This window comes from Trichosurus vulpecula, chromosome 1 (assembly GCF_011100635.1).
Source record: "Trichosurus vulpecula isolate mTriVul1 chromosome 1, mTriVul1.pri, whole genome shotgun sequence".
In the NCBI taxonomy this organism is placed as follows: domain Eukaryota; kingdom Metazoa; phylum Chordata; class Mammalia; order Diprotodontia; family Phalangeridae; genus Trichosurus; species Trichosurus vulpecula.
The window spans coordinates 181,548,204-181,574,512 of NC_050573.1; the positions used below are offsets into that span (position 1 = coordinate 181,548,204).

The following is a 26,309-nucleotide window of genomic DNA, read 5'->3' on the forward strand; positions in this document are numbered from 1 at the left end:
GGGTGGAGCTGTCCACGCAGTTGAGGCTAGGGGCGGAGGTGGGGGATGCCCCGGAGCCATGTAATATCACGCGGGGAGGGACTGGTCCCCTTAGTCTCTCTGCAAGGGGAGATTCCCTAAAGCCGAGGGGTACAAGAGGGTGACGACATAGCGGGGAAGCCCCAGCGCTGGCTAGAGAAGGCTGAGGCCGCGGGCTCAGCTGCCAGATTGTGAGATTTGGCGTCCTGGGAGGCAGAGCTTCGAGCAGCTACTCCACTGCGTCTCTGCACTCAGCCGTGGCCAGCCCCGCTCCCCAAGCCATGTGCGTCCTCCAACTCCTCATCCTGAGCAGCGGTAAGTGCCTGAAACTGACCCCGAGCTCCCTTCCCTCGGGCTCTGGGGGGTGGGGTGGGGGTAGGTGGGGAGGGGCGCCACCACCTTTAGTTTTCCTCTCTCCCCCTTTCCTCACTGCTCCCCATCCATCCTTCCTTCATTCATCTACGCCGGCTCACGGCGCATTCGGGTCCCGGCTCTCTCCTGCAGCCTGGTGTTTGGCGCCGGCGACTCAGGTGGTGGAGGTGGTTTGTTCGGAGGATGCTCTCCTGACTTGTACAGCCCCTTGGAACCCTCAGACCCCATACACAATGATCTTCTGGGATAAGGTAAGGAAGACTGAAGCAGGCGCAATCGCTCCTGTTTGGCGGCGTTCGGTCAATGGGCGGGGGCTGGGAGAACTTAGCTTCTGAGGTGTTTCGTGCCTTTCGGAGAGTGACCCAGTGAGAGCAAAGGGGAGAGAAGGTATCCTGAAGCTCCTAGCTAGCCCATTCAACATGCCCTCAATCCCCACGGCTCACTGTCAATCCTCCAGGCTCGGATAAAAGGGAAGAGACCCTTCCACACACGACCCAAGGCTTGACTCTTCAGTGTTGTTCTCCTCAAGCTATAAAAGCCCATGGCCTGAGAGCTAATCTATAGTCAGAATCCTTTCTTCCTCTTCTTTCCCCCTACTTCTAACCTGGATTAACTTCAAGAGTATTCATGACTCTCCTCAAAACCAAAAGGTCCCCAACGTCAGAAATAATGGTCCTTTTGGAACTTGAATACATGAAATAATTTCACATTTCTATAATACTATGCCTGGGACATATGTATGTATGTATATGTACACATGTGTGTATATATGCATATATGTGTGTGTATGTATATATAATATATATAAAAAAGGAATAGAAACAAACTTGAAAACTGTTTTTTTTTTTTGGTTCACTCAAACTGTCAACTTTCAGTTATTCACGAAACCTCTGTCCATTCTCCAGCAAGGCTGACAACCAGACCTGAAACAGTTAAACTGGGAAATCTTTGAGCATATGTCCTCTATCTATGAGTGTATAGGCATATTTGAACAAACCCAACTTTCCCCATCTGAAAATGGAGGAGTTTGATTAGATGTTTTTTCTCCCAGGTCTCACTCAACTCAAATATTTTCTATTTCTAAGAGGTTGTCCAATTATATTCCCCAAATGAAATATAAATTAATTTTTTGGCATTAGATATCAGCAACATTTCAATTCTAAAAGAAACACGATGCCCCAGGCTCTCTTTTTATGTCCATCACTGATTCGCTGTAGGAACTTAAGATAAATTAGTCATCTACAAAACTGGGAAATGTTTACCACCCACATTATAGCAATTTCTATAAGAGAACTTAATGTCTGTGCCTTTCATTCAACACTTATTTATATATATATATGTATGTATATTTGTATGTATGTATATTTGTATATTATATGTATATATTTATGCACATTTATATATGTATATACACACACTATATGTAATATGTATATATATACACATCCCTATGTTGCTAATTCTCTATTTAAAACATTTTATAACTTTTGATGCCTTTATTTTTAAATCATATTAATTTCTGAGTATATCGCTTTCCCCTCCCCCTATTAAGCCATCCCTTGTGACAAAGATTTCAAAGAGAAAAAACTAGCTAGCACATCTTCCATGTCTGTTGGTGTATGCAATATTACACATCCATAGGGGAGCCCTCCCATTTCTGCAGTGAAAGGAGGAAGGTGCTAACTCTCTTTTTATGTGCATAAGGCTTATTTCCCTAACTAAACCGTGTTTCCTAAGGGCAGGGGACTGTATCTCATACTTTTTAAACATCCTTCAATGGGGGGGGTCCTCTGTTAATGTCTGGTTTTTAGTTGATGTGAGCAGAAAGTGGAGAGGGTGCTAGATCATTGCATAAAGATCTAGATAGATTGACCAAAGGGAGTCCTGAGCTTGCCTGGTTCAGCTATACCCAGAGAACAAATCCTGTTTGTGATAGCCAAGAGAGATCCAAGATGAGGTCATCCAGCTTTTTCCCAAAGACTTCTGGTCACAAACTTACTACTTTAAGAGGCATTTCATTCCACTTTTGGACAGCTCTAATGGAGAGGAGAAGGGTGAAGGTATATAAGGCCTTCTATGCACTCTACAAATGTTATCTCCTTTGGTCCTCATAACAGCCCTGGGAGGTAGATGCTGCTATTTTCCCTATTTTACAGTTGAGGAAACTGAGGCAGACAGAGGTTAAGTGATTTGTCCAGGTCACATGACTAATAAGTGTCTGAGGCAAGATTTGAACTCAAGTCTTCCTGATTCTAGGCCCAGAGCTCTTATCCGCTGCTTACCAGCCTCAACCTTATATTCGATTCAGCGGAATTGAACAACCATTCGTTAAGTGCCTGCTGTGTACCAGTCTCTTGGAGATATAATGACAGAAATGAAAACAATCCCTGCCCTCAATGAGCTTAAGTTTTATTGGATGGAAACACAAATAAGTAAATATAAGAGAAAACCCAAAGAAATGGGGGGTGAGAAAGGGCAGGAATAGAGGATCTAATTAACAGTTTGGAGGATCATATTAACCTCCCTGTAACTTCCATCCATTGTTTCTAGCATTGTTCATCAGACTGTGTCTCAAGTCTTTTTCATGTGCTATCCCTTCAGATATTTGAAGAAAGCTGCCATATGTAACAGAAAGAGCATTGCATTTGGAGTCACAGGGCCTGGATTCAAATCTCAACTGTTTTTATTTACTCATTTGCACAGATGATACTTCCAGCGCCCAGACTGCACTACCTCCATACCTGATGAAATATTTTCCTTTTTTGCCTAGATCAGGTACCAATCCCTTCATGAAGTCTTCTTTGATTTCCCTCCATAGGAAAATGGTCTCTCTCCTCTCAATTTTCTTTTAGAAACAAGCATTCATTAAATGCCTATTATGTGCCAGGCACTGTGCTAAGCATGTTACAATATCTCATTTTATCTTCACAACAACTTTGGGAGGTAGGTGCCCCATTATCCATTAACCCCATTTTCCATCTGAGGAAACTGAGACAGATAGAGGTTAAGTGACTTACCCAGGGTCACACAGCTAGTACGTATCCCAGGCTGGATTTGCGCTCCAGACCCAGCGCTGTATCCACCGTGCCACCTAGCTGCCTGTAGCACTTTTTTTTTCCTGGATCTTGATTTGTCCTTAAGACATTCTCTCTTCCTTTGTAATTATTTGTGCACGTATTACTTACCCCTGTCCCCAAATTAGTTTACAAACCCCATAAAGCAATGGGCAATGTTGCTTTTCATCTTCATATCTCAGGTTATTTACATTTAGTTAAAATATAAAAAAAGACAACATTGAATTGAATGTTCCTGAGGCTAAACATGCTGAGTCCTCTTAACCAGTCCTCAGACAGCAAGGTTTTGCATCCCTTTTTCATCCTAGCTATCTGCTTCTGGCTCTGTTCCAGTTCACCAATGTCAATCCAGTCTCCACTCAGTCACTCATATAATTTTCCTAAAACGCAGTTCTGATCATGTCAGACCCCTCACTCAATAAACCCCAGTGGCTCCCTATCTCCTCCAACATCCTCTGGTATTTAAAGCCCTTAGTAACCTAGTTCCCTCTTACCTTTCCAGTCTTTTTACATCTTACTTGCCTCCCTAACATGTACTCTTCAGTCCAGTGACACTGGTGTCTTGGCTGTTCCCCAAAGAAGGCATTCCATCTCTCAGTTCTGGACATTTTCTCTTGCTGTCCCTCATGCCTCAAATATTCTTCCTCCTCTGCTTTGACTATTGACCTCCCTGGCTTCCATTAGTCCCAACTAAAATTCCATCTGTTCCTGGACGCCATCCCCAGACCCTCTTATTTCTAGCACCTTCCTTCTATTCCTATTAATCCTGTATACAGCTTACTTTATAATACATATTTTTTGTGTCACCACTCCCATTAAATTATGAGCTTCCTGGGGGCAGGCACTGCCTTTTTTCTCTTTTTTTGTGTTCCTAGCACTTAGCATGGTGCCTGACACATTGAAAGTACTTAATAAATGTTGTTTGATTGATTTCCTAAGATGTGGTGCCTAGGACTGAATACAATATTCCAGATTTTGTCTGACTAATAATAAATTTCACTTACATATTACTTTAAGGTTTGCAAAGAACTTTACATATATTATCTTATGTATTCCTTACTGTGCTCCAGGAGGTAGATGCTATCTATCAGCCCCACTTTATTAGATGAGGATACTAAATCAATTGCCCAGGGTGTCATCTCTCTGTCTCTCTCTCTGTCTCTGTCTCTCTCTCTCTCTCTCCCTCTCCATATCTATATATCTATATCTAGGTATATATATATATATATATATATATACAAATACACAAATACACAAATCCCCAAGGGTGTATATATATATATATATATATATATATATATATATATATATATAGTTGGTATCTGAGGCAAGATTCAAACTCAGGTCATCTTGACTTCGAATCCTTTACTCTGTCCACTAAACCCTCTAACTTCCATGACTAGGGAAAATTATAGCAGTAAGGTCACCTCTCAGTATAAAAAGAGAAGTATTTATTTCTCATTTAGTCATTAGTCATCTGAAATATGACAAATATGGTTTTTATTTTCCATAATCCCTCAGCTAGTTTTATTCTTGATACTTCTGTATTTTCTTCCTTAATTACTTGAGGAACACACTCCCTGGAAAAAACCCTAATAGCTATGATCTAGACAGATGTGGAATTAAACAGTCATTAAAAGAGGGATAGATGTGAAGAGAACCTACTACCCCCTCCAAAGGGTAATCAGCAAGTAATACACAAATCCCCAAGGGTGTAATTAAAAAATACTTCATGAAATAAGTGGATGAATTTTTAGAGTATAGAGTTCCAGCTGCTCTTAAGTCCAATCTTTTTGGGTTAAGTCATTTGGAATGATGTGGTAAACCTTAGTCATTAACCTTTGCCTCTTATGGGCCTTTAAATGATGCTCTCACTGTACAGCTGTGGGTGGTTGTTTTTATAGACATATTCCTTGCATTATTTACTCTGTGGGAAATCTTAGGACTTCGTCTTTCCTCATTTTCAACCACCCTTGAACATTCCACTCTTTTTCTGTTGTTTGCGAAACAGGTCATTTAAAACCACCACCAACAACAACCTGTTGGGTGTTGGGATGCAAAGGAGTTGTCACTATGGCAATAAACCAATCAGTGATAGCTAAAGTGATATTTATTAGACTTTTCAATACTTCTGACAGGTTTGGGCACATCCTGCAGATGTTTGTGATTTTCCAGCCCAATAATTATATGTTTGTATTGATTGTATCTGTGCCACAGAGAAGAAAGCAGTGTTGGGGGGGGGGGAGGTAGGGGAGGGAGAAGGAAGGAGGGAAGGCCTGTGGTGAAATGTGTTACTTTATAGAAGATAAAACACCTTGTAATTTTTTCCACCGTTTCCTTGTAAATTGTACAAATGAAGCAGAAAAAAAGCCACAAAAAGAAGAATTTCAAGTAGGTATCTGTGTCAGCTTGGTTATCCCAGCTTATTTTATCTTTAAAAGCATGCTTTTTAAAAAACATCATTTTTCTCTCTCTATGGCACTGAGCTGGGTTTTGGAGCAAATGGGTTAGGCAGATGCCATCTCTGAAGCTGGTTTCCATTGTTAGGCATACTGGGCAAATTCCTGTAGAATCTCTCTATATCATTACTACCACTCTAATTACTCATAATTACAAATTCCATTGAGCCTCTCTAGTCCTCTGGGCTTTGTGCAACATACAATCCCTGTCCAAATGGCATTGATTTTACCTGGGATAAAAATCAAGCCCATACAAGTTATGCTTTTATCCAATAATCTGAGCCAAAGAGCTTAAAACCCTCTGTAGACAGTGCCTAGTTAGTTTTTACAGAATCCATGTGAGTCTAGGAGGGATACCATTTCATTCTACTGATGGGAAAATAATTGGAGATATAAAAAACTGAAGTTTTCAAGGTGTTTCCAGGTAGTGAGTCACTAGTGAAATTGCTCCCAGGCCAACATGCCCTGACTCCATTGTTCCTCCCACTGGACCAGGTTTCTCTCAAATGAGAACCAACCAAGGCCTCTTGTGTTTTCTTCTGTCTCCTCCTTCTCTGGTTTTATGTGCCTCTGCTGCTGTCCACTGTGCCTTCTTCACATTAATAAGAGTAAATGAGCAAAAAGAAAGAGGTAAGTGAAAGACCCAGAAATGATTGTCTTCATATAGCAGTCAGTAGTCACTAGCACTGTGCTGAGTATTGGGGATGCAGAGAAAGGCAAAAGATTGTCTCTGCCCTCAAGGAGTTCACAACCTACCAGGAAGACAACCCATATAAGGTTTTAACTGAAACACTGACAGAGAATAAGCAGTAGTTGTCAACATAGGCACACATATTGTCTTCAACTAGACTTTTGACTATCTCCAATTGGAGTTCCATCTCACATGGTTGGATTGGGTTGCCAGACCTCTAGGGCACGTAGGTGACACAGTGCACAGGGCACCAGGCCTGGCGTCAGGAAGACTCATCTTCCTGAGTTGAATTCCAGCCTCAGACGCTTAATAGCTGTGTGACCCTGGGCAAATCACTTAATCCTGTTTTCCTCAGTTTCCTTATCTGTAAAATGAGCTGGAGAAGAAAATGGCAAACTACTCCAGTATCTTTGCCAAGAAAACCCCAAAGGCGGTCACGAAGAGTTGGATGTGACTGATAAATCACTGAACAACAACGAACCTGATAAAAGGGAAAGGAAAGGAATAAGAATTTATGTAGCGTTTATTATAGGTCAGGTACTGTGCTAATTGTGTTTAAAATATTATCTCATTTGATCCTTACAACAACACTGCAAGGTAGATACTATTATTATCCCCATTGGGGACACTGAGCGTAACTAGGCTATCGAGGGTATTCTTGTCCAGGTATAGGCTGGACTAAGTGGCCTCTGAAGTCCCTCCTGCAAGTTAAAGACCCAGATTTATGCACTGGCTTTGCCTCTGAAGAGGAGCTATGTCAGTGACCTTGGGCAAGTCCTTGGGCCTCAGCTTCCTCATCCGGGTCATATAACCTCACAGGTTTGTTGTGATAATCAAATGAGATAATTTGTGTAGAGGACAGGCTTTTCTTATTATAGGAATAGCTATAATTGATGTTAGCCACCAAGAGCCGTGTAATGTGTTAAAGTAAGCAGCTGATGCGGTGGTGATTGAGAGCTAAGAAAGATGGCCCGCCTACTTAGAAGCTGTCAGGATGAGGTAAAATGAAAGAGGATCTGGGAACACCCGTTTGGCCAGGGTCAGGGTTGAGTAGGGATGCGTCACAGAACAAGTGACCTTTTCTGGAAGAGAAAAAGGGGAAACAATTAGGCATGCAAAACCAGACTTGACATTTTTATTCTTATAACAGCAAACTGCGTCAGCCCAATGGTCCGTCCAGTCTCGCATTCTGTCCCCGACAGTGGCATCAAAGAATGTTTTCTGTGAGATTCTGGCCGTTACCATTACTAAATGCCTACTGTGTGCCGAGGGGCAAAGACAGATTTGAATCTCCTGGGCATCTTCTCCTTATCCTGCTATGTACCTATCAGGCACGAAATGGTCTAAACGTTTCTGGACCTAGTTATATTTTCTGGCTGTGTTATCTCTTGAAGTGATGAGTCACAGAAGTTAGAGGAGGCAGAAGAGGTCAGAGTGCACTGAGAGAGATGAGAGGTTGGGGCAGATGTGATCTGCAGATCCACCAAGAAGCGTATTCAGCCTGCAACCAGCAGCTGATACTTGTTAGGCCTCATTAGCATCTTGGTTGCTAGAACCACCTAGAAAGGGGAGATTCCTGGGCCAAATTGGGAAGTAGGAAAAAGTATTCTTTAGGTTCTTCCTATATTATCTCATTAATTACTCTTTCCTAACACTGCCAGGTACTCAGTCTTCCCTAATCTGGTGCCCCATATGGCCTCATCTCCTCAAGCCAAATTAAGTCAAAACTTGTCTTTATTTAGTACCTACTATGTGTCAGGCAGTGTTTGAATTATTGGAGATTCAAAGAAAGACAAAGCAGTCCCTCGTCTCAAGGAGCTCACATTCTGTGGGAGGAGACAACATGTAGGTGACCATATATGAGTCAGAAATATGCAGGATAAACTGGAATAATAGCAGAGGGAAGGCACTAAGAGTAAGGAGGACTGGGAAAGGCTTCTGGAAGATAGTAAGACTTTTACTGACACTTGAAGGAAGCTGGGAGGTAGAGACGAGGAGGATGGGAGACAGTTAGTGAAAATGCTTCAAGTCGAAAAATGGAGGGTCTTTCACTAGTTACAGTGAGACCAATGTCCCTGGATTGAAGACTATGTGGACGAGAGGACGAGAGTAAGGTGTAAGAAGGCTGGAAAGGTAAGGAGGATTCACATTATAAAGGGCTTTAAAAGACTGGTAGTACATTGTCCATCTCTGTAAAGGTAAAGGAAATAGATTGTCCTTGACAATCACGGGGGGCGGGAGGGGCTCCTCTCTCTAAGTCACTGCTGGCAAGATTCTTGCCAAAGTCCTCCTTAATAGGCTGATCCTTCAGCAGGAAGATGGTCATCTATAAGTATTATTATATTCATTTTATAGATGAGAAAACTGATGCTCAGAAGTGTCAAGGGGCCTAGTGGTCAGCTTATTAAGGGTCAGAGCCAACACTTGAACTCAGACCTGTCTGATGTCAAAACTAGCATTCTTTCTACTATCCCATGCTGCTACTTGGAGGGAGGAAGTTGCGAAGTGTCGTAGTTTTGAGACCATCTATAAACTTTTACTTGCCAGTTGGTACTCAGTGCTGTTGGTACGTAGGCAGCTAAGTTGTGTGCTGGGCTTGGAGTCAAGCAATCAGTCAATAAACATGTGAGCGCCTACTGTGTGCCAGGCACTGTGCTAAGTGCTGGGAGTCAGGGAGACTTGAAGTTAGATCTGGCCTCAGATACTTACTAGCTGTGTGACCTTGGGCAAGTCACTTAACCTCTGTTTGCCTCAGTTTTCTCTTCTGAAAAATGGAGATAATAATAGAAGCTACCTTTCAGAGTTGCTGTAAGGAACAATGAGTTAATATTTGTAGAGCACTTCACACAGTGCCCGGCACATAGTAGGTGCTATATAAATTCTAGTTATAATCATCATCATTATTATTACCTAAGTCTGAGATCCTTGTCCTGCTTGATCAGCAAGTGGAAATTTCCTGGAGGAGTCAAATCTCAGCAATTGTGATGAGTGTTAAACAGCCTGAGTGTTCCACTCCTATTCCCCTGGTGTCAGGAGAGAGCAAGGAAGGCCAGCAGCTTGATGTGTGGACTCCCTGTGATAGACTTATGGTAGTCCTGAATAGGGCAGCCAGGTGGTGCAGTGGATAGAGTTCCAGACCTAGAGTCAAGAAGACCTGAATTCAAATCTGGCCTCAGATGCCTACTAGCTGTGTGACCCTAGGCAAGTCACTTAATTCTGTTTGCCTCAGTTTCCTCATCTGTAAAATGAACCGGAGAAGGAAATGGCAAACCACCCTGGCATCTTTGCCAAGAACACTCCAGATGGGGTTATGAAGAATCAGGCATGACTGGAATGACTGAACAACAACAAGGATAGGAGTCACACAGGATGGGCAGCATAGACAGATTGTAATCTGTATTGTTGGAGGGAACAGCAAGATCGAGGAGCTCCAAAATCTAAGCATTCCCTATGTTATCCCATAGGGAATGACGTACAGAGAAATATTAGAATGTAAGGCTGAAATGCCCTTAGAGAACATCGGCATCTAACTGCCCCCCTCATTTGGAAAATTACACTCAGAGCAGTTGTCCAAAGTCATATAGTTAGCAATTAGCAGAGCCCAGATTCAAATCCTGACCTTCTGACTCTGTGTCAGATGTGCTCTTATACTGGAACCATATCATGAAGGGCATCGAATGCCAACTTAGGAAGTTTGGTCTTTATTCTCTAAGAAATGAGCAATCGTTGAATAATTCTGAGCAGTCAGGGTTAAGTGACTTGCCCAGGGTCACACAGCTAGTAGGTGTCTGAGGCTGGATTTGAACTCAGGTCTTCCTGATTCAGGGCCGATGCTCTATCCACTGTGCCACCTGGCTGCCCGTACTGTTCTTAGATGATTGCAGAGTGTCCCTTTGGGGTCCTCTAGTGACATTACCCAGTGGAGGGAGAAAGTGTGAGTATGGGCCCCTTCAATGGGAAAGCACTTACTCACAGGATGGAGACTAAATTCTTAGCAAGGAATAGAAGTGGTACCTCGAACGTCACTCTTGTTACTGTCTATAAATCTCAAAAAAAGCTAAGGAGGTCATGCCTTTTAAAGAGCAGGAGGAAGGAAGGAAGCAGCTGATAGTTATGGAACAGAAACAGTTTTTTCCATGGCAAAAGAAGGAAGCTCAGTGGTGTCAGATCTGCCTGGCCTGCATTGAGGACCTGGATAAGAAGCTATAAAAGGACAAGGAGTTTCAGAGGTTCCTCTTGGTGACGTAAAACCAGTTTCCCACATTTGTTTCAGCCTGTCATCTCTAGGAAGGGCAGGGCTTCAGGTGAGGCACTTCTAAGGAGCAGAGCCATAGACCTCATACGGTTCCATTAACTGAAAGTATATCCCAGCGACCCTTTTGTGAGGTCCTTGAGGGCAGGGACTGCACTTTTACAGCTGAAGAAGTTGAGGTGTGAAGTGAGGTCTGTATGAGGCAGGATGCAAACCCGGATTGTCTTGACCCCAATCCAGTGCCCGATCTGCTACTTTACATTGCTTCTCTTGTTTTTTGATACTATCACTGCTCGAAGAGAAGCCTGGGGATGGTGGTGATAGCACTGTGGTGCAGGTTATAGCACAGGATGGATGAGCAGAGGGCCCAGAATGTGGTGGCCTTTGTAGACCCCAGAGGTATTTCTTAAATATTCTACGACATTACAATTCTTCAGATATCCTTGCCCTTTCCCTTCAGAGACCAGGTGGGCTGTGGGATGGCTGGTGCAGTTCTAACGAATGTAGGTGCAGACTGGGAAAACATGGGGGCAGTTTGAAGGGAAAAGGAAGGGCAAAGGCATTTCACCATGATTTGAAGCTGGTCTTGATAGGAGCAGATGCTCCCACAGAGAATGTAGGCTACTTCTACGGTCACTATTGGGATAGAGATTTGCTGGCTGGAAGCCAGAAGTCCTGAATCAGTTCAAGGCTCTCTCCTCTCTTTCCTTGAATGGACAGGAATGCCTAGGAAAATCCAGGACCAATCTGGACTTGGAAATTCCATGGTGATGACCCTTAGAGGTTCCCTAGATGCTAATGTGCTGATGGTCTTGACATCAAAGGAGAGTAGTGGTTATTGCTGTAATATTTAAGTCATCAAGTCTTGTGGTTCTCTTGAATGGCTTGTGTGAAAAAGACCTGTTTCCACTGGGGAAAATAAAAGATTGTGAATTTAGATGTATCCTCAAGAGTTAAGTTGGCAAGCATTTATCAAACATTCACTATGTGCTAGACACCATACTGAGACCTGGAGAAAGAAAGGCAAAAACCATGCCTGCCCTCAAGGAGCTACATTTTAATATGGGAAGATAGTATATAAAAGGGAGCTGAAAAGTAGAGAGGGGTAAGGAGGAGAAAGTGGTGAATTCTTGAGCATCAGAAATGGAACTGGGAGAGGAATGAAAGATGGCCCTTCCTCAAAATCCAGGTTCTAGAGGGAACTCATCAATAGAAGGGGTGGAGAGAACTTCCAGGGTGAGCAGGCAGATGAGACAAGGTGGCAAAATCCAGAGAGTCAGAAGTGCACCCTTCCCTGAAAGGGGCTGGAGGAATCTGTGTCAGAATATAAATGTGGGACCTGAAGTATTTCAAGGGAGCAGCTAGGTGGCAAAGGGGATAGAATGCTGGGCCTGGAGTCAGGAAGACTCATCTTCCTGAGTTCAAATCTGGCTTTGGACCCTTCCTAGCTGTGAGACCCTGGTCAAATCATTTAACTCTGTTTGTCTCATTTCCTCATCTGTAAAATGAGCTGGACAAGGAAATGGCAAAGCACTCCAGGATCTTTGCCAAGAAAACTCTAAATGGGGGCAGCTAGGTGATGCAGTGGATAGGGCATCAGTCCTGGAGTCAGGAGGACCTGAGTTCAAAACTGACCTCAGACACTAGCTGGGTGACCCTGGGCAAGTCACTTAATCCCAATTGCCTCCAACAACAACAACAATAACAAACCCAAACCCCCAAATGGGGTCACAACAGAAAAATACTCAACAACTACAGCGACAGTAATAACAAGTATTTCAAAATTCTAGCCGTGATAGTCAGTGAAAGTTGGATTCAGGTACAGGTCTCATCATGATGCCCTGAAAGGGAATGCTTCAAAGATATGTGATGTCCCAGGCTAGAGGGAATAGAAGAAACTTCACATGACCAAATGGTTGAGTGAATGGTGCTTGGAGAAAACAATTTAGAAGACCAAGTCTTCCTATCCCTTGTAGTACCTGTTTTTGTTAATCCTGACAAGATGACAACCGGATTTAATTTAAGGCAATATAAACTAATTTGTGACCACCAAGTTATTTGTGTCAGCCACCAGAGACTAAAAAATTTTCCATTGTTAGGATATCTGAAAATTCACTTGAGAATGAGGAGTCAGTGTGGAATAGTGGAGAGAGAACTAGCCTGGGAGTCCAGAGTAGCTAGGGTTCAAATTCTGCCTCTGATCCATACTGGCTGTGTGACCCTGGGGAGGTCATTTTACCTCTCACTGTTCTAGTAAACTTTTATAAATTGCACATAAAGGGTCACCCTGCTTTGGTAGAGGGAGTTTCCTTGACCAGGATTGCCATCTATTAGTGAAATCTTCAACTCAGATCCTGTTTCCAGCTAAAATTCATCTCCTTTTCAGTTTTTTTCATGGATACATTCCCCCAAGTCCCATCTAGTCTATGGCCTCCACAGCTCTTGCTTTTTTCCCTTCCTTTTCATTTCTGTTGTGATCTTTCCAATCTAGACATGCAGCATCTCTAGCCTGGAATAATGGCCTCTTAACTTGCCTCCCTGCCCCTAGGTTAGAGTGAAAATGATGATTCATGCTTGCTGAATTCAACAAAGATTTAATTTGATTAAAGATTTAATAACACACCTACTATGTGTAAGGCCCTGTGCAAAGGCCCAGCTTGATTCCCTGGTCATTTAAAACCTATTAAGACCAATCATTCTGGTAACACCTGTAAATCTAGCCTTGTCAATTAGACCTAGTAAATTTCAAGGAAGAAAACCACTTTTCTAATAAAACTACCCTTAGGAAATAAAAGAAACCCATGTTAATGCTAATACATTCTACCCTTATTATGACATCAGCCTGGGAGCCACACCATTTTGCATGTAATAAAGAGTTGTTTTTATGATGAATGGGGATTATATTGGCAGTTTAATTGAGTTAGAAGCCAAGGTACATGAGGGTTCTTGCACAAAGCATGCAATAAAAGAAAGCTATTTGATAAGATTGGAAAGCGCTAGGTTAATTTAATACCAATTCCATGCTTTTAAATATATTTTACCAAATTATTAGATGAAATATAGGGGAAACACATACACACATATATTTTGTCCTGATCTGTGATCTCACAGGCTCAGCTTTACAAGTTTACTGTGACCTAGGATCTCAGGTTTTGTTGTTCAGTCATTTCAGTTGTGTCTGGCTCTTCATGACCCCATTTGGGGTTTTCTTGGCAAAGACATTGGAGTTGTCGGCTATTATTTCCTTCTCCTGCTCATTTTACAGATAAGGAACTGAGGCAAGCAGGGTTAAGTGACTTGCCCAGGGTCACACTGCTACTAAATATCTGAGGCAGGATTTGAACTCAGGAAGATGAGTCTTCCTGACTCTAGGCCCAGCACTCGATCCACTGTGCTGTCTAAGATCTTAGCACTGAGAGATTAACTGACTTGTCCAGAGACACATAGCCAGTATGTGTAGAAGCAACATTTGAATCTAGGTCTTTCTGACTACAAGGCTGTTTCTCTATCCACTATGCCATATTGCTTTTTACATCCATATTCATATATACTCCTGTTATCTTTGAAGAAATGGAAGGGGAAAAAAAACTGCTCCCAGTTAGGGACTAGAACGAAATGAATTGTTGGTGTGGTTGGGATTTGGTGCTAACAATTTTTCAATATTCATGCAATACATGTTTCAAATGAGTTTTTCTTTTATTTGAAAATTCTTTTGTGTGGTTTACAATTCAATTAAAAAGAAAGAAGAATATATCTGTGGACTCTGGTTTGGCATTCAAAGTGGTTTATTCAAGTCATTGGTTCATGCTCTGGTTTAGTCCAAATGCCTGCCCTGTTTAGTCAAATTAGTGGCCTCAGAAGTAGTCAAAAGAGAAGTCATTGATGTCTCATCTCTTTGATCTATCACAGTTCAGTTGAGGAGTGAAACTGCTGACTGGAAGCTATTATGGAGAGGACATGGCCTAAGTAAATACTATCAAGAAGAATTGGGCTGTTTTGAGTGATTAGTGTCCAAGATGTGGTCTAGCTTTTAAAAAAGTAGCTGGTTGAAATGTGCTTCTAGGCTTTTCTCATCAACAGCTTTTCTTTTGCTGTGAATGAATCAGATGGGTTTTTTGTTGTTAGAAATGACTGTTTCGGTAAAATGTTCTAAAGGGGAGCAACGATGTATGTATATGTACATACAGACAAGCCCATAGATCTTGCCCATAGTTGATCCTTTTGCCCAGTTTCCAGGTTAATAGGAAATTCACAAAATAGGAAAGTGGAGGATGGTTTCCTCTTCCTTATTCTGTTTTTTCTCCCAACTGTTCTTGAAGTCAATACTCTTACAGTTTCCTCCTTGGGTTGTCAATCAGCTTAGGTGAACAGCACTTACCACACCATCTTTTAAGTCCCTATTCAAATTTCCCTTGTGTGCCACACAACCCACTTGGAGGAGGAACCACTAATATAAAAAAATACAACCATCCTTAAGGGTTTTTTCAGAGGGAGTTGGTAACAAGAGGAGGAACAGTTGTGATGGCTAAAAGGAGGAGAATCTAAAAAGGAGGAGCATAAACTGAAATGCTGAAGATCCTGAAAACATAAATTTAGTGCTGGAGGACAGACACCTCAAAGGTGTCAAACTAATAGCCAAACCCACACAATTCCCAGGTGCCCACCCACCACAAACCAGATTAAAATGTAACTGGGAAAAGTTTGACAAAATAAATAATACTTTTCAACCCCAACCCTCCATGTCTGTGATTTGACTGACATAGCAGGCAAAATAGGAGAGAGGTGGTACAACCTTAAGGGGGCATTTCCATTGCAATAGGAGTCTTTTCTGCTGACCTCTGTACTAGGAGTGACATTTAAATGTCATGCCATTTTGTGTCCCTCAAACAACTAGGGTAAGCTGTTTCACTGCCAATTTAGCCCAGCTTGGTTCTGGTTAATTTAATAGCTATTTCAGCTCTCTGGAGTATCAAGGGAAAGGGGCCCCAAACTCTCTGGAAACATGGAACTTTCCACGAATAATAACTGTGGTGGTCTGCTCAAATCTACTGTTTGACTAGACATATGACACTATTCTTTGTTGGCAACAAATTAGGATTCTTCCAGTTGTAGAGCTTTGGATTAAGAAGAGGAAGAGGTATGGGAAACATGGGATTTTGAGATAGAAGGGACCTTAGACACCATGTGGCCCAACAGCCTCATTTTGCAGCGAGGCCAAGTTTATCCAGGTCAGTAAATAGCAGGGCCAAGGATCTGAATTCCAGTCCTCTAACCTAAATCCAGAGCTCATTCTGTTCTTCTATGCCATTTCCTTTGTTTCTTCCCTTTCTTCTTGGCAGGACCTCATACATAGGAGGCAGCTAATTGGTTGCATTACTTTGAATTCCCTTCCTTTCCTTTTTTCCTTCCCATCTACCATTAAAAATGGCCAGTGGCATTCGGAAGACTTTGCCAATGGCCCATGGAAATGGAGCCATAACAAACAAACCAATTTTTGTTGTAGTTGCTGAATTTTTAAAAATAAGTTATCTCATGAAGCTAGGCAGAAGGACACTGCCGGCAGGTCCCTGATCATGGGCAAGATTCTTGCTTCAGTAATTCCCAGCAGCCAGCATGATAATGAAGCCATTTTTATGTAAATGGACTCAATAGTTTATATTTTTGCGCCTCCTGTGGAATGTTGTTTTTCTCTTGAATTCCAGATGAACAGTTGGGAATTAGAGAGAGGGGTGGACAGGAGCCATCCACTCCCATTCTGCATACCCCTTCCCCATTCCCCCTCCACCCCAGCAGAAAACCAGGTGTAGATAACCTGGAAATTCCTGTCATTCATCCAAATTTTTGTCATTTCAGATGCAGGAGTTTCTGCCTATATATAGTCCCACTGAAATTCAGTGGAAACAAATCTGGGCTGAACACATTTTAAGGTTAATTAAGAGAGGAGAAGCAGGATGTTGCCCCAGTGTGGGGACTGTAGCTGCCCATTGTCTCTTGCACTAATACCTGCAGTGCCTGGGCAGAATTAATTAGTTAAACTGGCAGCAGCTGAACAGTTGTAGCATCACCTGGAGGAGACTTGGCATGAATTAGCACTGGATTATCCCTGGAGCCTGACCTGTTAAATGCCCTGTCTAGCAAGTGTAAGCATGTGTCTGCCAAGATGCTGGGGGTGTGTGTGCGGGGGAGAGGGGGGGCCTGGAGGAGGCAGGGCCAGGGCACATGATGAGGCAGCATTTCGTGTTTTAATTAGATTTGAAAAGCTTGAGTTTGTGCTAACCCAGATATGTGTTTAAGAAGCTGTCTGACTTCTGTCTTTGCTTTAATCTGCATATTTAATTGACCTCCCTCCCCTTCCTAATATCTGTAAGGCCACATGTTCTTTACCTTTCTCCAGCAGGGCTCTGATAATTATTTAGGAAGGAATCCTTCAACACCTAAAAGATGGCCAGGAAAATTAATTCCTTCTCATAGACTAGTTCTAGGAAAGACTGTGGAGATTAGGGCTCCAAGTGAATCTTCAGGAAGGAATGCTCAGTCTGCCGCCAGAGGTCTCTGTAGCCTCATGGACTGCCAAACAGAACTGAATGGGATGGAGAGATGGAAACTCGGTCTTTCCACTGATCTGGTAAACTCCCAGATTAATAAAGGAGTAATAGTAATGGAAAGAAACTGTGTTTTCTTCTCCAGGGGAGGTATCCTGAAGACCTCACAAGCTGTTCCCTCAATTTCCTGTCTGTGTGCCTCACTATTTATTATTTTTCTTAAAAGCAAAGGGGTGGGGGAGAGTTCTCTTTATAGACTAGACTTCAGTGTAAAGTAAAAAGACTGGGAACTTGCATTTTAGAACAAAGGGAGTGGCAGCAACATCATTTCATTGATCATGTCTGTATTCATGAAATGTTTTTTGGCTGCGGGCACAAACTGAATATAATTTGCCGTAAATGTCAGCACTTCCTCTTGGTCACTGCTGCACCCCCAGCCATCCAAGCATTGCTCTGTTGAAGGCTCTGTCTACAAGTGGTAATTTGCCCTACCATTTATAGGATTCACATTTAGAAAGCTTAAAAATTATGTGAAATCGATGGAGGATCAGGTGGTGACCACTTTTTCAGATAAGAAAAAAGAAGAATTGGTGATGGGGTTAGGGGTGGGGTGGTGAATGTATGTCCTAACCTCTGCAAGTAGGGGAAGATGAAAACTAGAAACTGCAGCACATGGAAAGGAACCCTGCAGTTTAGTTAAAAACTGACCAGTCAAGTCAGCGAGGGAAAAATCTATCACAGAAAAGTTATGTGGTTTAGTAACTGGAATACCACTGGCCTTGGAGTCAGAAGATGAAGATTCGAATCCTGCTTCTGACACTTAGCTAGGTGACTATAGTCAAGTCACCTCAGTTTTTAGAGCCTCAGTTTACTAATTTGTAAAATGGAGGCATTGGAATTAATTAGAGTCCCAGAGCACTGAAGTTAAAGCATGTAACCAGCCTTCTACCAGATTGATGATGCAGAATAAGGTGCAGGATGTGACTTACATTTTTGGACATGGCCAATGTGGGAATTTGTTTTGCTGAACTATCCATATCTATAATAAGGGCTGCTTTTCTTTTTATAATTCATCTGTGGGGAATGGGGAAGTGGATTGGAGAGATAATTAAAGCTCGTAAAAAGTAAAATAAGATGAAAGTGTTGGACTAAATGACCTTCAAGGTCCCCTTCCAGCCCAGCATTCTGTGATTGAGTTGTTTGCTTAAATCCAGTCCAGACCTTTGACCTGATCTGTCATGGGCACTGTGTTTTGGGAAGATAATTCTCTTTATACTTGTATAGTAGGACATAAAAAATGAGGGACTTGACTGATAACAGACCTAAAAAGGAGGTTCCATTCTTATTTTTCTTCTCCCTCTGGTAGAATTCATGACACACTTTATGTCTTCATGGATGGTTGCAAAAAAAAGACACTTTAAAGGACCTTTATGGGCTGGCTCTTTTATTCATTCTCTAGTGATGACCTGTGTATTTAATTGGCTCATTTGGTGTGGATCTACCATTTTCAAATAGATATTTTCCCCAAACATTCTATATGAATCTCTAATGTCTTATTGGAGGCCCCTTCCATGCACTAAAATTCTGTGATTCTATGACATCATGGGGGTAATGTCTTGACTCCTGCATAAATTGGATTTAAGTGGGATAGATCCCTGGGGCTGAGGGAGTTGGGAAGACCCCAAAGGAGGTGGGCTCCAACTGGACCCTGAAGGCTGGCTAGGACTTAGGGCATTTTAGGTAGTGGAACAATATCAAGAGAGACCAAGATGCAAGAATGCTCCTGGTATCTATTGGGAGAGGGCGAATAGATCAGTTAGATAGTTCATCTATAGGGGCAGTGGGAGAGAGATTAAAAGATATTGTGGAGGGCCTGGAAAGCCGCATCAAGGACGTCTACTGGCAGTGAGAAACTATTGAAAGTGTTTGATCAGGGAGTGATATATGCAGAGTGATATCTTAGGAAGAATAAAATATATTTAAGTTATGCTCATGAAATACAATGAATATGATTGATCTTGTACCTATAGGTGGAGTAGGCTGCCACCTAGTGATGGAACCTAGTGATTTCCCTCCTTGCATATAATGGCCTATCACTAATGACTGAAATTCTACCATTAGAGATTCATTCTTTTGGGGATGAATATGCAATAGGATTGTCCCTTGTGACAGGAGAATACCCTTAAAAGGGGTAACATATTAAATCTTTTAATCAATCATTTACACTTTTATGTAAATTTAGTTATGAGCATCTTTCTGATATCTAGCTGAGCTATATTTAACAGGGCTACTGGGAGTGGAAGCAGTTCCTCAGGGAAAAGTAGGGGAGCTGAGGAAGTAATGAAAGCAATTCACTTCTTTGTAAATTTGTCTGATGGTAAAATCAAGTCTATACTGGCATCCATCAACCTAATATTTAAGTTTTGGTGCTTGAAAAAAAAAAAGAAAAAAAGACTCTTGGGGTTATATGTCTCTTTTTTGTACCCCCTAGAAGCCTGCACATAGAAGTTGTGGACTTACTGAATTACAAATACATGTATTATATTTATTTGTTTTTTAGTTGTATCTGACTCTTCATGACCCCATTTGGGGTTTTTAGTATCTAGTAGAGGGGTGGGGAACCTGTGGGAGGTTCCCCACCTCTGATATATAGCAGGCAATGTGGTTTAGTGTGAATAAAGTGTCTGACACACAGTCAGGAGACCTGGGTTTGAATGTGGTCTCAGATTAGCTGTGTGATCATGGTCAAAGCATCAGTTTCAAAAGGAATTAATAATACTGTTCTGTTTAACCTTGCAGAGTAGTTGTAAGGAAGATGCTTGCATACCTTCATGAGCTACAAAAAGGTGAACTATTATTATATTAACCTTAGCCAAGAAGTTTCTAAATTGAAGGATCCTCCAGGAAAGGAGGGGGGACCTGCCTCTGAAGAAATTTTCAATTTTGTTAAACAATGGGTCCAAGGCCCTTTATGATAGTTTTGCTGATGAGCTCAGATTTTCAATTCACACCAGTCTAAGGAGCAGCAGTGAGAAATCAAGAACGTGGAAAAGTCTTTTATTTTACAATCGAATTGGCAGTTTTTTCATCATCTTAGATTTGTGCACTGTTGTGGTAAATCAAGAAATTATGTATCATATATTACGACCCATTGAATGCCAGCAACCCAAATTTGTCCAGGCCTCAGCCTTTTCTTGTTCCAAAGTAGATATTTTATTAAGTGTATATAATGAGTTTTTTTCCTTCTTGGATCCAATGTTTTCTTTAAAAACAGGATGAATATTGCTTCTTTGAACAGTTTATACATATAACTTTGGTATTTGGGTTCAGAATTTGTAGCTCTTGGTCTGTAAAATGCAGTGCCGTTATAAGGTAGTAGATAGAGCATTGATTTTTGGCCCAGTCCTGGCTGAAGCATAGACTAGATGTCTAACCTTCGAGCAAATCGCCTCTCTCCTGTAAGCCCCAGATTCCTCATTTATTAAATGAGGCAGGTGGACTAGATGAATCCTAAGGTCATGTCCAGCTCTGAATTCAATGAACCTGTAATTCTTTTTACAGATTAATGAACAAAGTGGAGAGCTGACCAACGTTCTGGGGATGAACCTAAACTTTAGTGAACAGGTCCATGATGAGAAAGAGACAAATGGCTCATCGGAGGCCTGTCCTTCAGAAAAGTGTTCCCTAAAGATTGAGAATGCTACCTGTCACCATGTTGGGACTTACAGATGTACTTTGTGGGCGCCAGGAGAAGAAAACAGCCCAAGCGATATAGTTGAACTGAAAGTGGCAGGTATGCGATTTATTGCAAATTGTTATATTTGCCATAATCAACCCTTACTGCAAAACCGCTGCATGCGCAACATTCTAGTGCATACTAACTAGGTTATAGTAGCTGAATCCAAGAAAAGATATGGTTATGGTCCAAGAATAAGGTATCAAGAAATTTCCCCTTGATAAGATATGCTGATTTTAGTCTAATTAAGGAAAGAAAATATTTTATAAAGGAAATGTTTGGAGGTGATTTTCCTACCTTAAAGTGAGCTCATCAAATCATATATGTTTAGAGCTAGAAGAGACTTCTTTGATCATCTAATCTAACTCCCGACATCCCTTCTGGCTTTAAATCTATGTTCTTATGTGCCCAAGGTCCCATGTATACTAAGTAACATCTGATGTAGTGTTCTTACCATTACACCACATTGCTTTATTGGGTATGACTATGGCAACTCCTTAGCTTTATTTCATGGGATATCCTCAACCAGGCATCTAATTCTCCTAACAATAAATCATTACCTTTTTTAACCAAAACTATTACTTCATTGATATTGGCAGCTTCTGGTGAGGAAATCCCTTTAATAATACAAAAGAGCACTTCCTTGGATATATAATCTTTAAGAGTTGCCTAGAGCAGTGAGGTCACCCAACCAATACATATCTGAGGTAGGAATTTCACTTAACGAATTAAATTAAATTCAAATGATTATAGTTTACCAGTTAGTGTGAGGATGATGCAATCAGAGTGGATATAGAAATAAGAATACCCACGTGGGAAAAAATCAAAGGAAACACTGGTCTGGGAGTTAAGGCATATTTTTCTAGTCTCAGCTCTGCTCCTTGTTGGTCTTAGTAATTATGGGTCTCGCCAGCTTCCCAAATCATCCTAACCAAGTTAATGTTTTCCTGGGCCAATTTATCTTGCCATCTCTAACCCACAAAGGGAATGCTGTCTTTTTCCCAGCTTCCTTCCTTCAACCCCCAGCCCAAGATTTTAGCTGAGAGTTCTAGAAACGAGTTTAAGGTCACTCTTGACCATCTGGAAAGCTTTCTTATCGATAGCAAGCTCTTAGTGCTTTAATTGCAGGGCAGCTGGGGGCTCAGTGGATAGAGCAGAGGGCCTAGAGTTAGGAGGACCTGGGTTCAAATGTGGCCTCTGATACTAGCTATGTGACCCTGAGCATGTCACTTAACCCTGTTTGCCTAAGTTTCCTCATCTATAAAATAAGCTGGAGATGGAAATGGCAAAGCACTCCAACACATCTGTCAAGAAAACCCCAAAAGAGGTCACAGTCAGACATGACTGAACAACAGCAATTCTTTAACTACTCCTTGCTCATTTAACTGTCCAACTAAGCAACTGTCACATCATCAGGTTTCTTCCCAATGGGATGAGTGAGTGTAACAGAATGTTAAAGCTGGAAGGGACTGAGAGGTCATTCAGTCTATCCATGATACGGAAAACCCAGAGATGACTGATGACTTGCCTGTAGTTCCATAGCTAGAAATAGCAGACCTGGAATTTGAACAAAGGGCACACAGAAAGAGTACATCATCTCAAAGGTGGTAAGTAGCAGATCCAGCATATGAACCTAGGTTTTATAGTGCTTTTTAAAGCACACTGTCCTGCCTTCCCTATGGCCATCAGTCTCTTCTTTACATCTACATATGATAGCCAAAGATCATGGTGCTAATGTAAAGGCAGGAACAGAAATGGTAGAGAAGAAATTTTTTTTAGATTGGGAACAATGTACTTGAGATAGTAATAGCCCATTTACTGGATGTTAAAACAAAATCCTGAACGGACAATTTATGTTTTTCATTGTAAGGCTGTACCATGGAGCCCAACGGTGACAAGTTAAAGAAATACCGAGCTGAAGTTCTCTTACTGTTATTTCTTGCGATGTTTTATGTATTTCTCATCGTATTTACCTGTGTAAGTATCTTCTTTAACAAGTTCAATTCCTTTCAACAAACATTTATTACGTGATCATGATAGTCAAGTCACTGTGTCAAGGGCTGAGAATAGAAACATCTGTTACTCTTTTAAGAAAAATTTAAAACAGCAAACAAACCCAAAAGTTAATTTGGGAGGTATTCATCTAATTCTAGCTTAATAGCATGGGCAAGAAAGTTGTTGGAGGGAGTGTTAAAATAAACTAAAGAATGTGTGTGTGTGTGTGTGTGTGTGCGCGTTTGTCCCTGGACCTGTGATTGCACTAACATATAGAACTCCGGGTGTGAAAACCCCTTTCACCAACGAAGAAAGGAGATTCATCCCTAACACCCCTAGTGAATTGCCTGGGAGACTGAGGGATTAAGTATTTACCTGTGACCACCCAGCCAGTACCCATCAAAGGCAGTACCTTAACCCAAATCTTCCTGACACCAAAGCTGGCCCCCTACACCCCATACTGTGCTGCATCTCTGTTCTCTAATAAGCACTAGAAATGGCATGTTTCTATTTTCACTCTGAATACAGTACACTTTGAAGTACATGGAGCTTGAAAATAATTTCAGGAAACTTAGCTCAGACATTATTGTGATGATAAAACGAAGTCATGTATTCGATTATGCTTTGAAACAAAGCTAAAGATTATTGGACAAATTCAAAATAGTTTATAATTACATTAGTTATTGCTAATTCTTAGGAATCATAATCACAGAGCTCTAGGAAAGTCCATCTTACTCAAAGGACCAAACATTTGTTGGATGCCTACCATTTTCCAACCATAGTTGGGGACAAAAGGCAGCATGTGAGAAACAGCCAGTCTTTATGAACCCCCAGAAGCCTGTAGTCTAGCAGGGGGGAAACAGTGCATAAACACACAAAAAAGATAAATCCTTCTATAAAAAAGGCAGCGCATGAGAAGAGAGCAATGTTTTCGCTGTTTTGCATGTGGCACGCATGTGTGTATATGTATATGTTCTTCTATGACTGTTATTCAGAAAATGAATTTTAAGAGGGACATAATCTAAAGAAACTCATGATACCAGTTTGGAAGAGGTTCACCCCTCCCAGGACAATGGTGCCAGTCCAAAAGGAGGGCCATAGTGGGGTGCAGAAAGAACTAGGTCTTAATGAGCTTTATATAACTGAGAGATTACACAAGAGTTGTCTTGCTGCTCCCTGAAGACCACAGCTGTGAACTCACTAATTTGGCTTTTGGGGGATAATAAAGCCCTTTACTGCTTCTGGCAGGTTTTATGTCACTCAGCACTGAAAGGTTGGAGCTTTAAGATGATGAAACAATCCCCCTACTGGCCACCGGCATCAACTCTTCCTGATTGGTGGCCAGTAAAGGGCTTTGTCGTTCTCAAAGTGCCCAAGAGCTGAGCTAGCACACATGGTCCGCTGGAAGCAGGCAGGAAAGTCCTGCATAACCCCTTCATCCCCCAATCACATATTTGCCACAGGCTCAGCAAATGTTTGTTGAAACTGTAATTGAGTACATAAGTCTTTTCCTCTTGGGCCGCATGGTGAGCTTCCTTCCCAGGAAGGAGTTATCTAGCCACCATCATGAATTAACATTTTAATTCTATTGCTAACTAGACTATTTTCATTTCTCATTTCTATCATTCCTTTTATTTATTCTCTTTCCTTTTTTTTTTTTAAAGAAATTTGCAAGAATACAGAACATATTTCCAGATATCAACAAACAAAGTATGGAACGAATTTTTCTCCATGTCCCCTTCCAAAATAAGAAAGGTGTTCAACAGATGGGTCCAACAACAGTTCAGAAGATAGACTTGGTTTGAGCTTTCCTTCCATGGGCTGTTTCTAGAACACCAAGAATTCACAACCTTTCATGGTTCTTTGGTCAGCCAAAAGAACAAATACACTCTGCCCTTGTGAAGGGGGCAGCATCACTAGGATCACCTTTCTTGAGACGACTGAAAATGGGGCCCCAGTGCCCATCTGGAACATGCCTTAGGATGGACAAACCCATTGTTCATACAGTTTTGAACCTCTGATGTAGAGATTTGGAAATATGGAAGCATCATCTCTCAGGATGATCCCTGCTACCATCTTCTTAAGGATCCCCATTCAGCTGTGTACTGCTCGTTGGCCAACCACGTGAAAACTTCTCATTGTGGAGAAGGTGCATACTGACCTAAGGAATTCTTTCAGTCGCATGGCAGCTACTCTCAGTGAGATATTGTTGAAAAATGCTTCCATGAAAAATGAATGTATAAGACTCACTCTTGCTTGGGATTCAGAGACTTGATTCCCTAAGGCCAGTCAGCTACCTTCTCATATCTCAGTGGGACTTCTTGGAAGCTGCTTGAATTTTGCTACACCAGCACAGTTGTTTCCTGTATTGGAGAAGACTGACAGGTCCCGCTATGAGGTGGTGGGAAAGAGCTAGTAAATAACTCCCTGGCTTGAAGGCCTTGCTATTATGTGTATTATGTATACATTGAAATAACAGGTCAATGAACCAGTTCTCGGCAATGCCTTTTTATCAGGGAAAGACATTTGCAAGGAAAATGTGAAGAAAGATGCCATGTTCGAAGAACACATGCCTATAGGGAATAAAACACACACACACACACACACACACACACACACACACCCCTTGGTAGTTAATATAAGGGAATTTTCAGGCTGGAATCACAAATCTCCCATGGAGCCTGGGCCAATTACTATGTCTCGTGCCAAAACTTGGCTCTCTTCTCTGCTGTTTTACCTGAGGTCATGAAGAAATTCTTCAGAGCTAAAAGCACTACCTATGCTAATGTACAAGTGTGAGAAGGATGCCAAGTTGGGCAGTCTTACTTCCTAGTTCCCTCATGCAACATTTATGTTATTAAATGTGAGGTCTCCAGGTCAGAAGGCTCTCCTGAAAAGAATTGGGGAGAAGGGGAGAAAGAGGGAGGGGAGATGGAGAGAGAGTGAGAGAAAGAGAGAGACAGAGAGAGAGAGACAGAGACAGAGACAGAGAGAGACAGAGAGACAGAGAGATGGAAAATGGCTCAGTGCCATGTATGTTACTTAATATATTCATATCATCTTTGTACCTGTATTTCCCCCTGCCTCCCTCCTCCCCAGTTTGTCTTTGTATCCCTAAGACTTAGCACAGTGCCTGGAACATAGTAGGATTTTAATAAAATCTATTTTAA

The 26,309-nt window shown here is 41.7% G+C and overlaps 1 protein-coding gene across 1 annotated transcript; it reads left to right on the top strand.

The window, feature by feature from the left end:
• Positions 1 to 26,309, top strand: CD83 (CD83 molecule). Its single transcript, XM_036768566.1, has 5 exons — positions 1 to 333; positions 523 to 641; positions 20,970 to 21,201; positions 23,015 to 23,121; positions 24,804 to 26,309. The coding sequence occupies exons 1-5, from the start codon at positions 300 to 302 to the stop codon at positions 24,942 to 24,944; spliced, it is 633 nt and encodes a 210-aa protein (XP_036624461.1). The 5' UTR covers positions 1 to 299; the 3' UTR covers positions 24,945 to 26,309.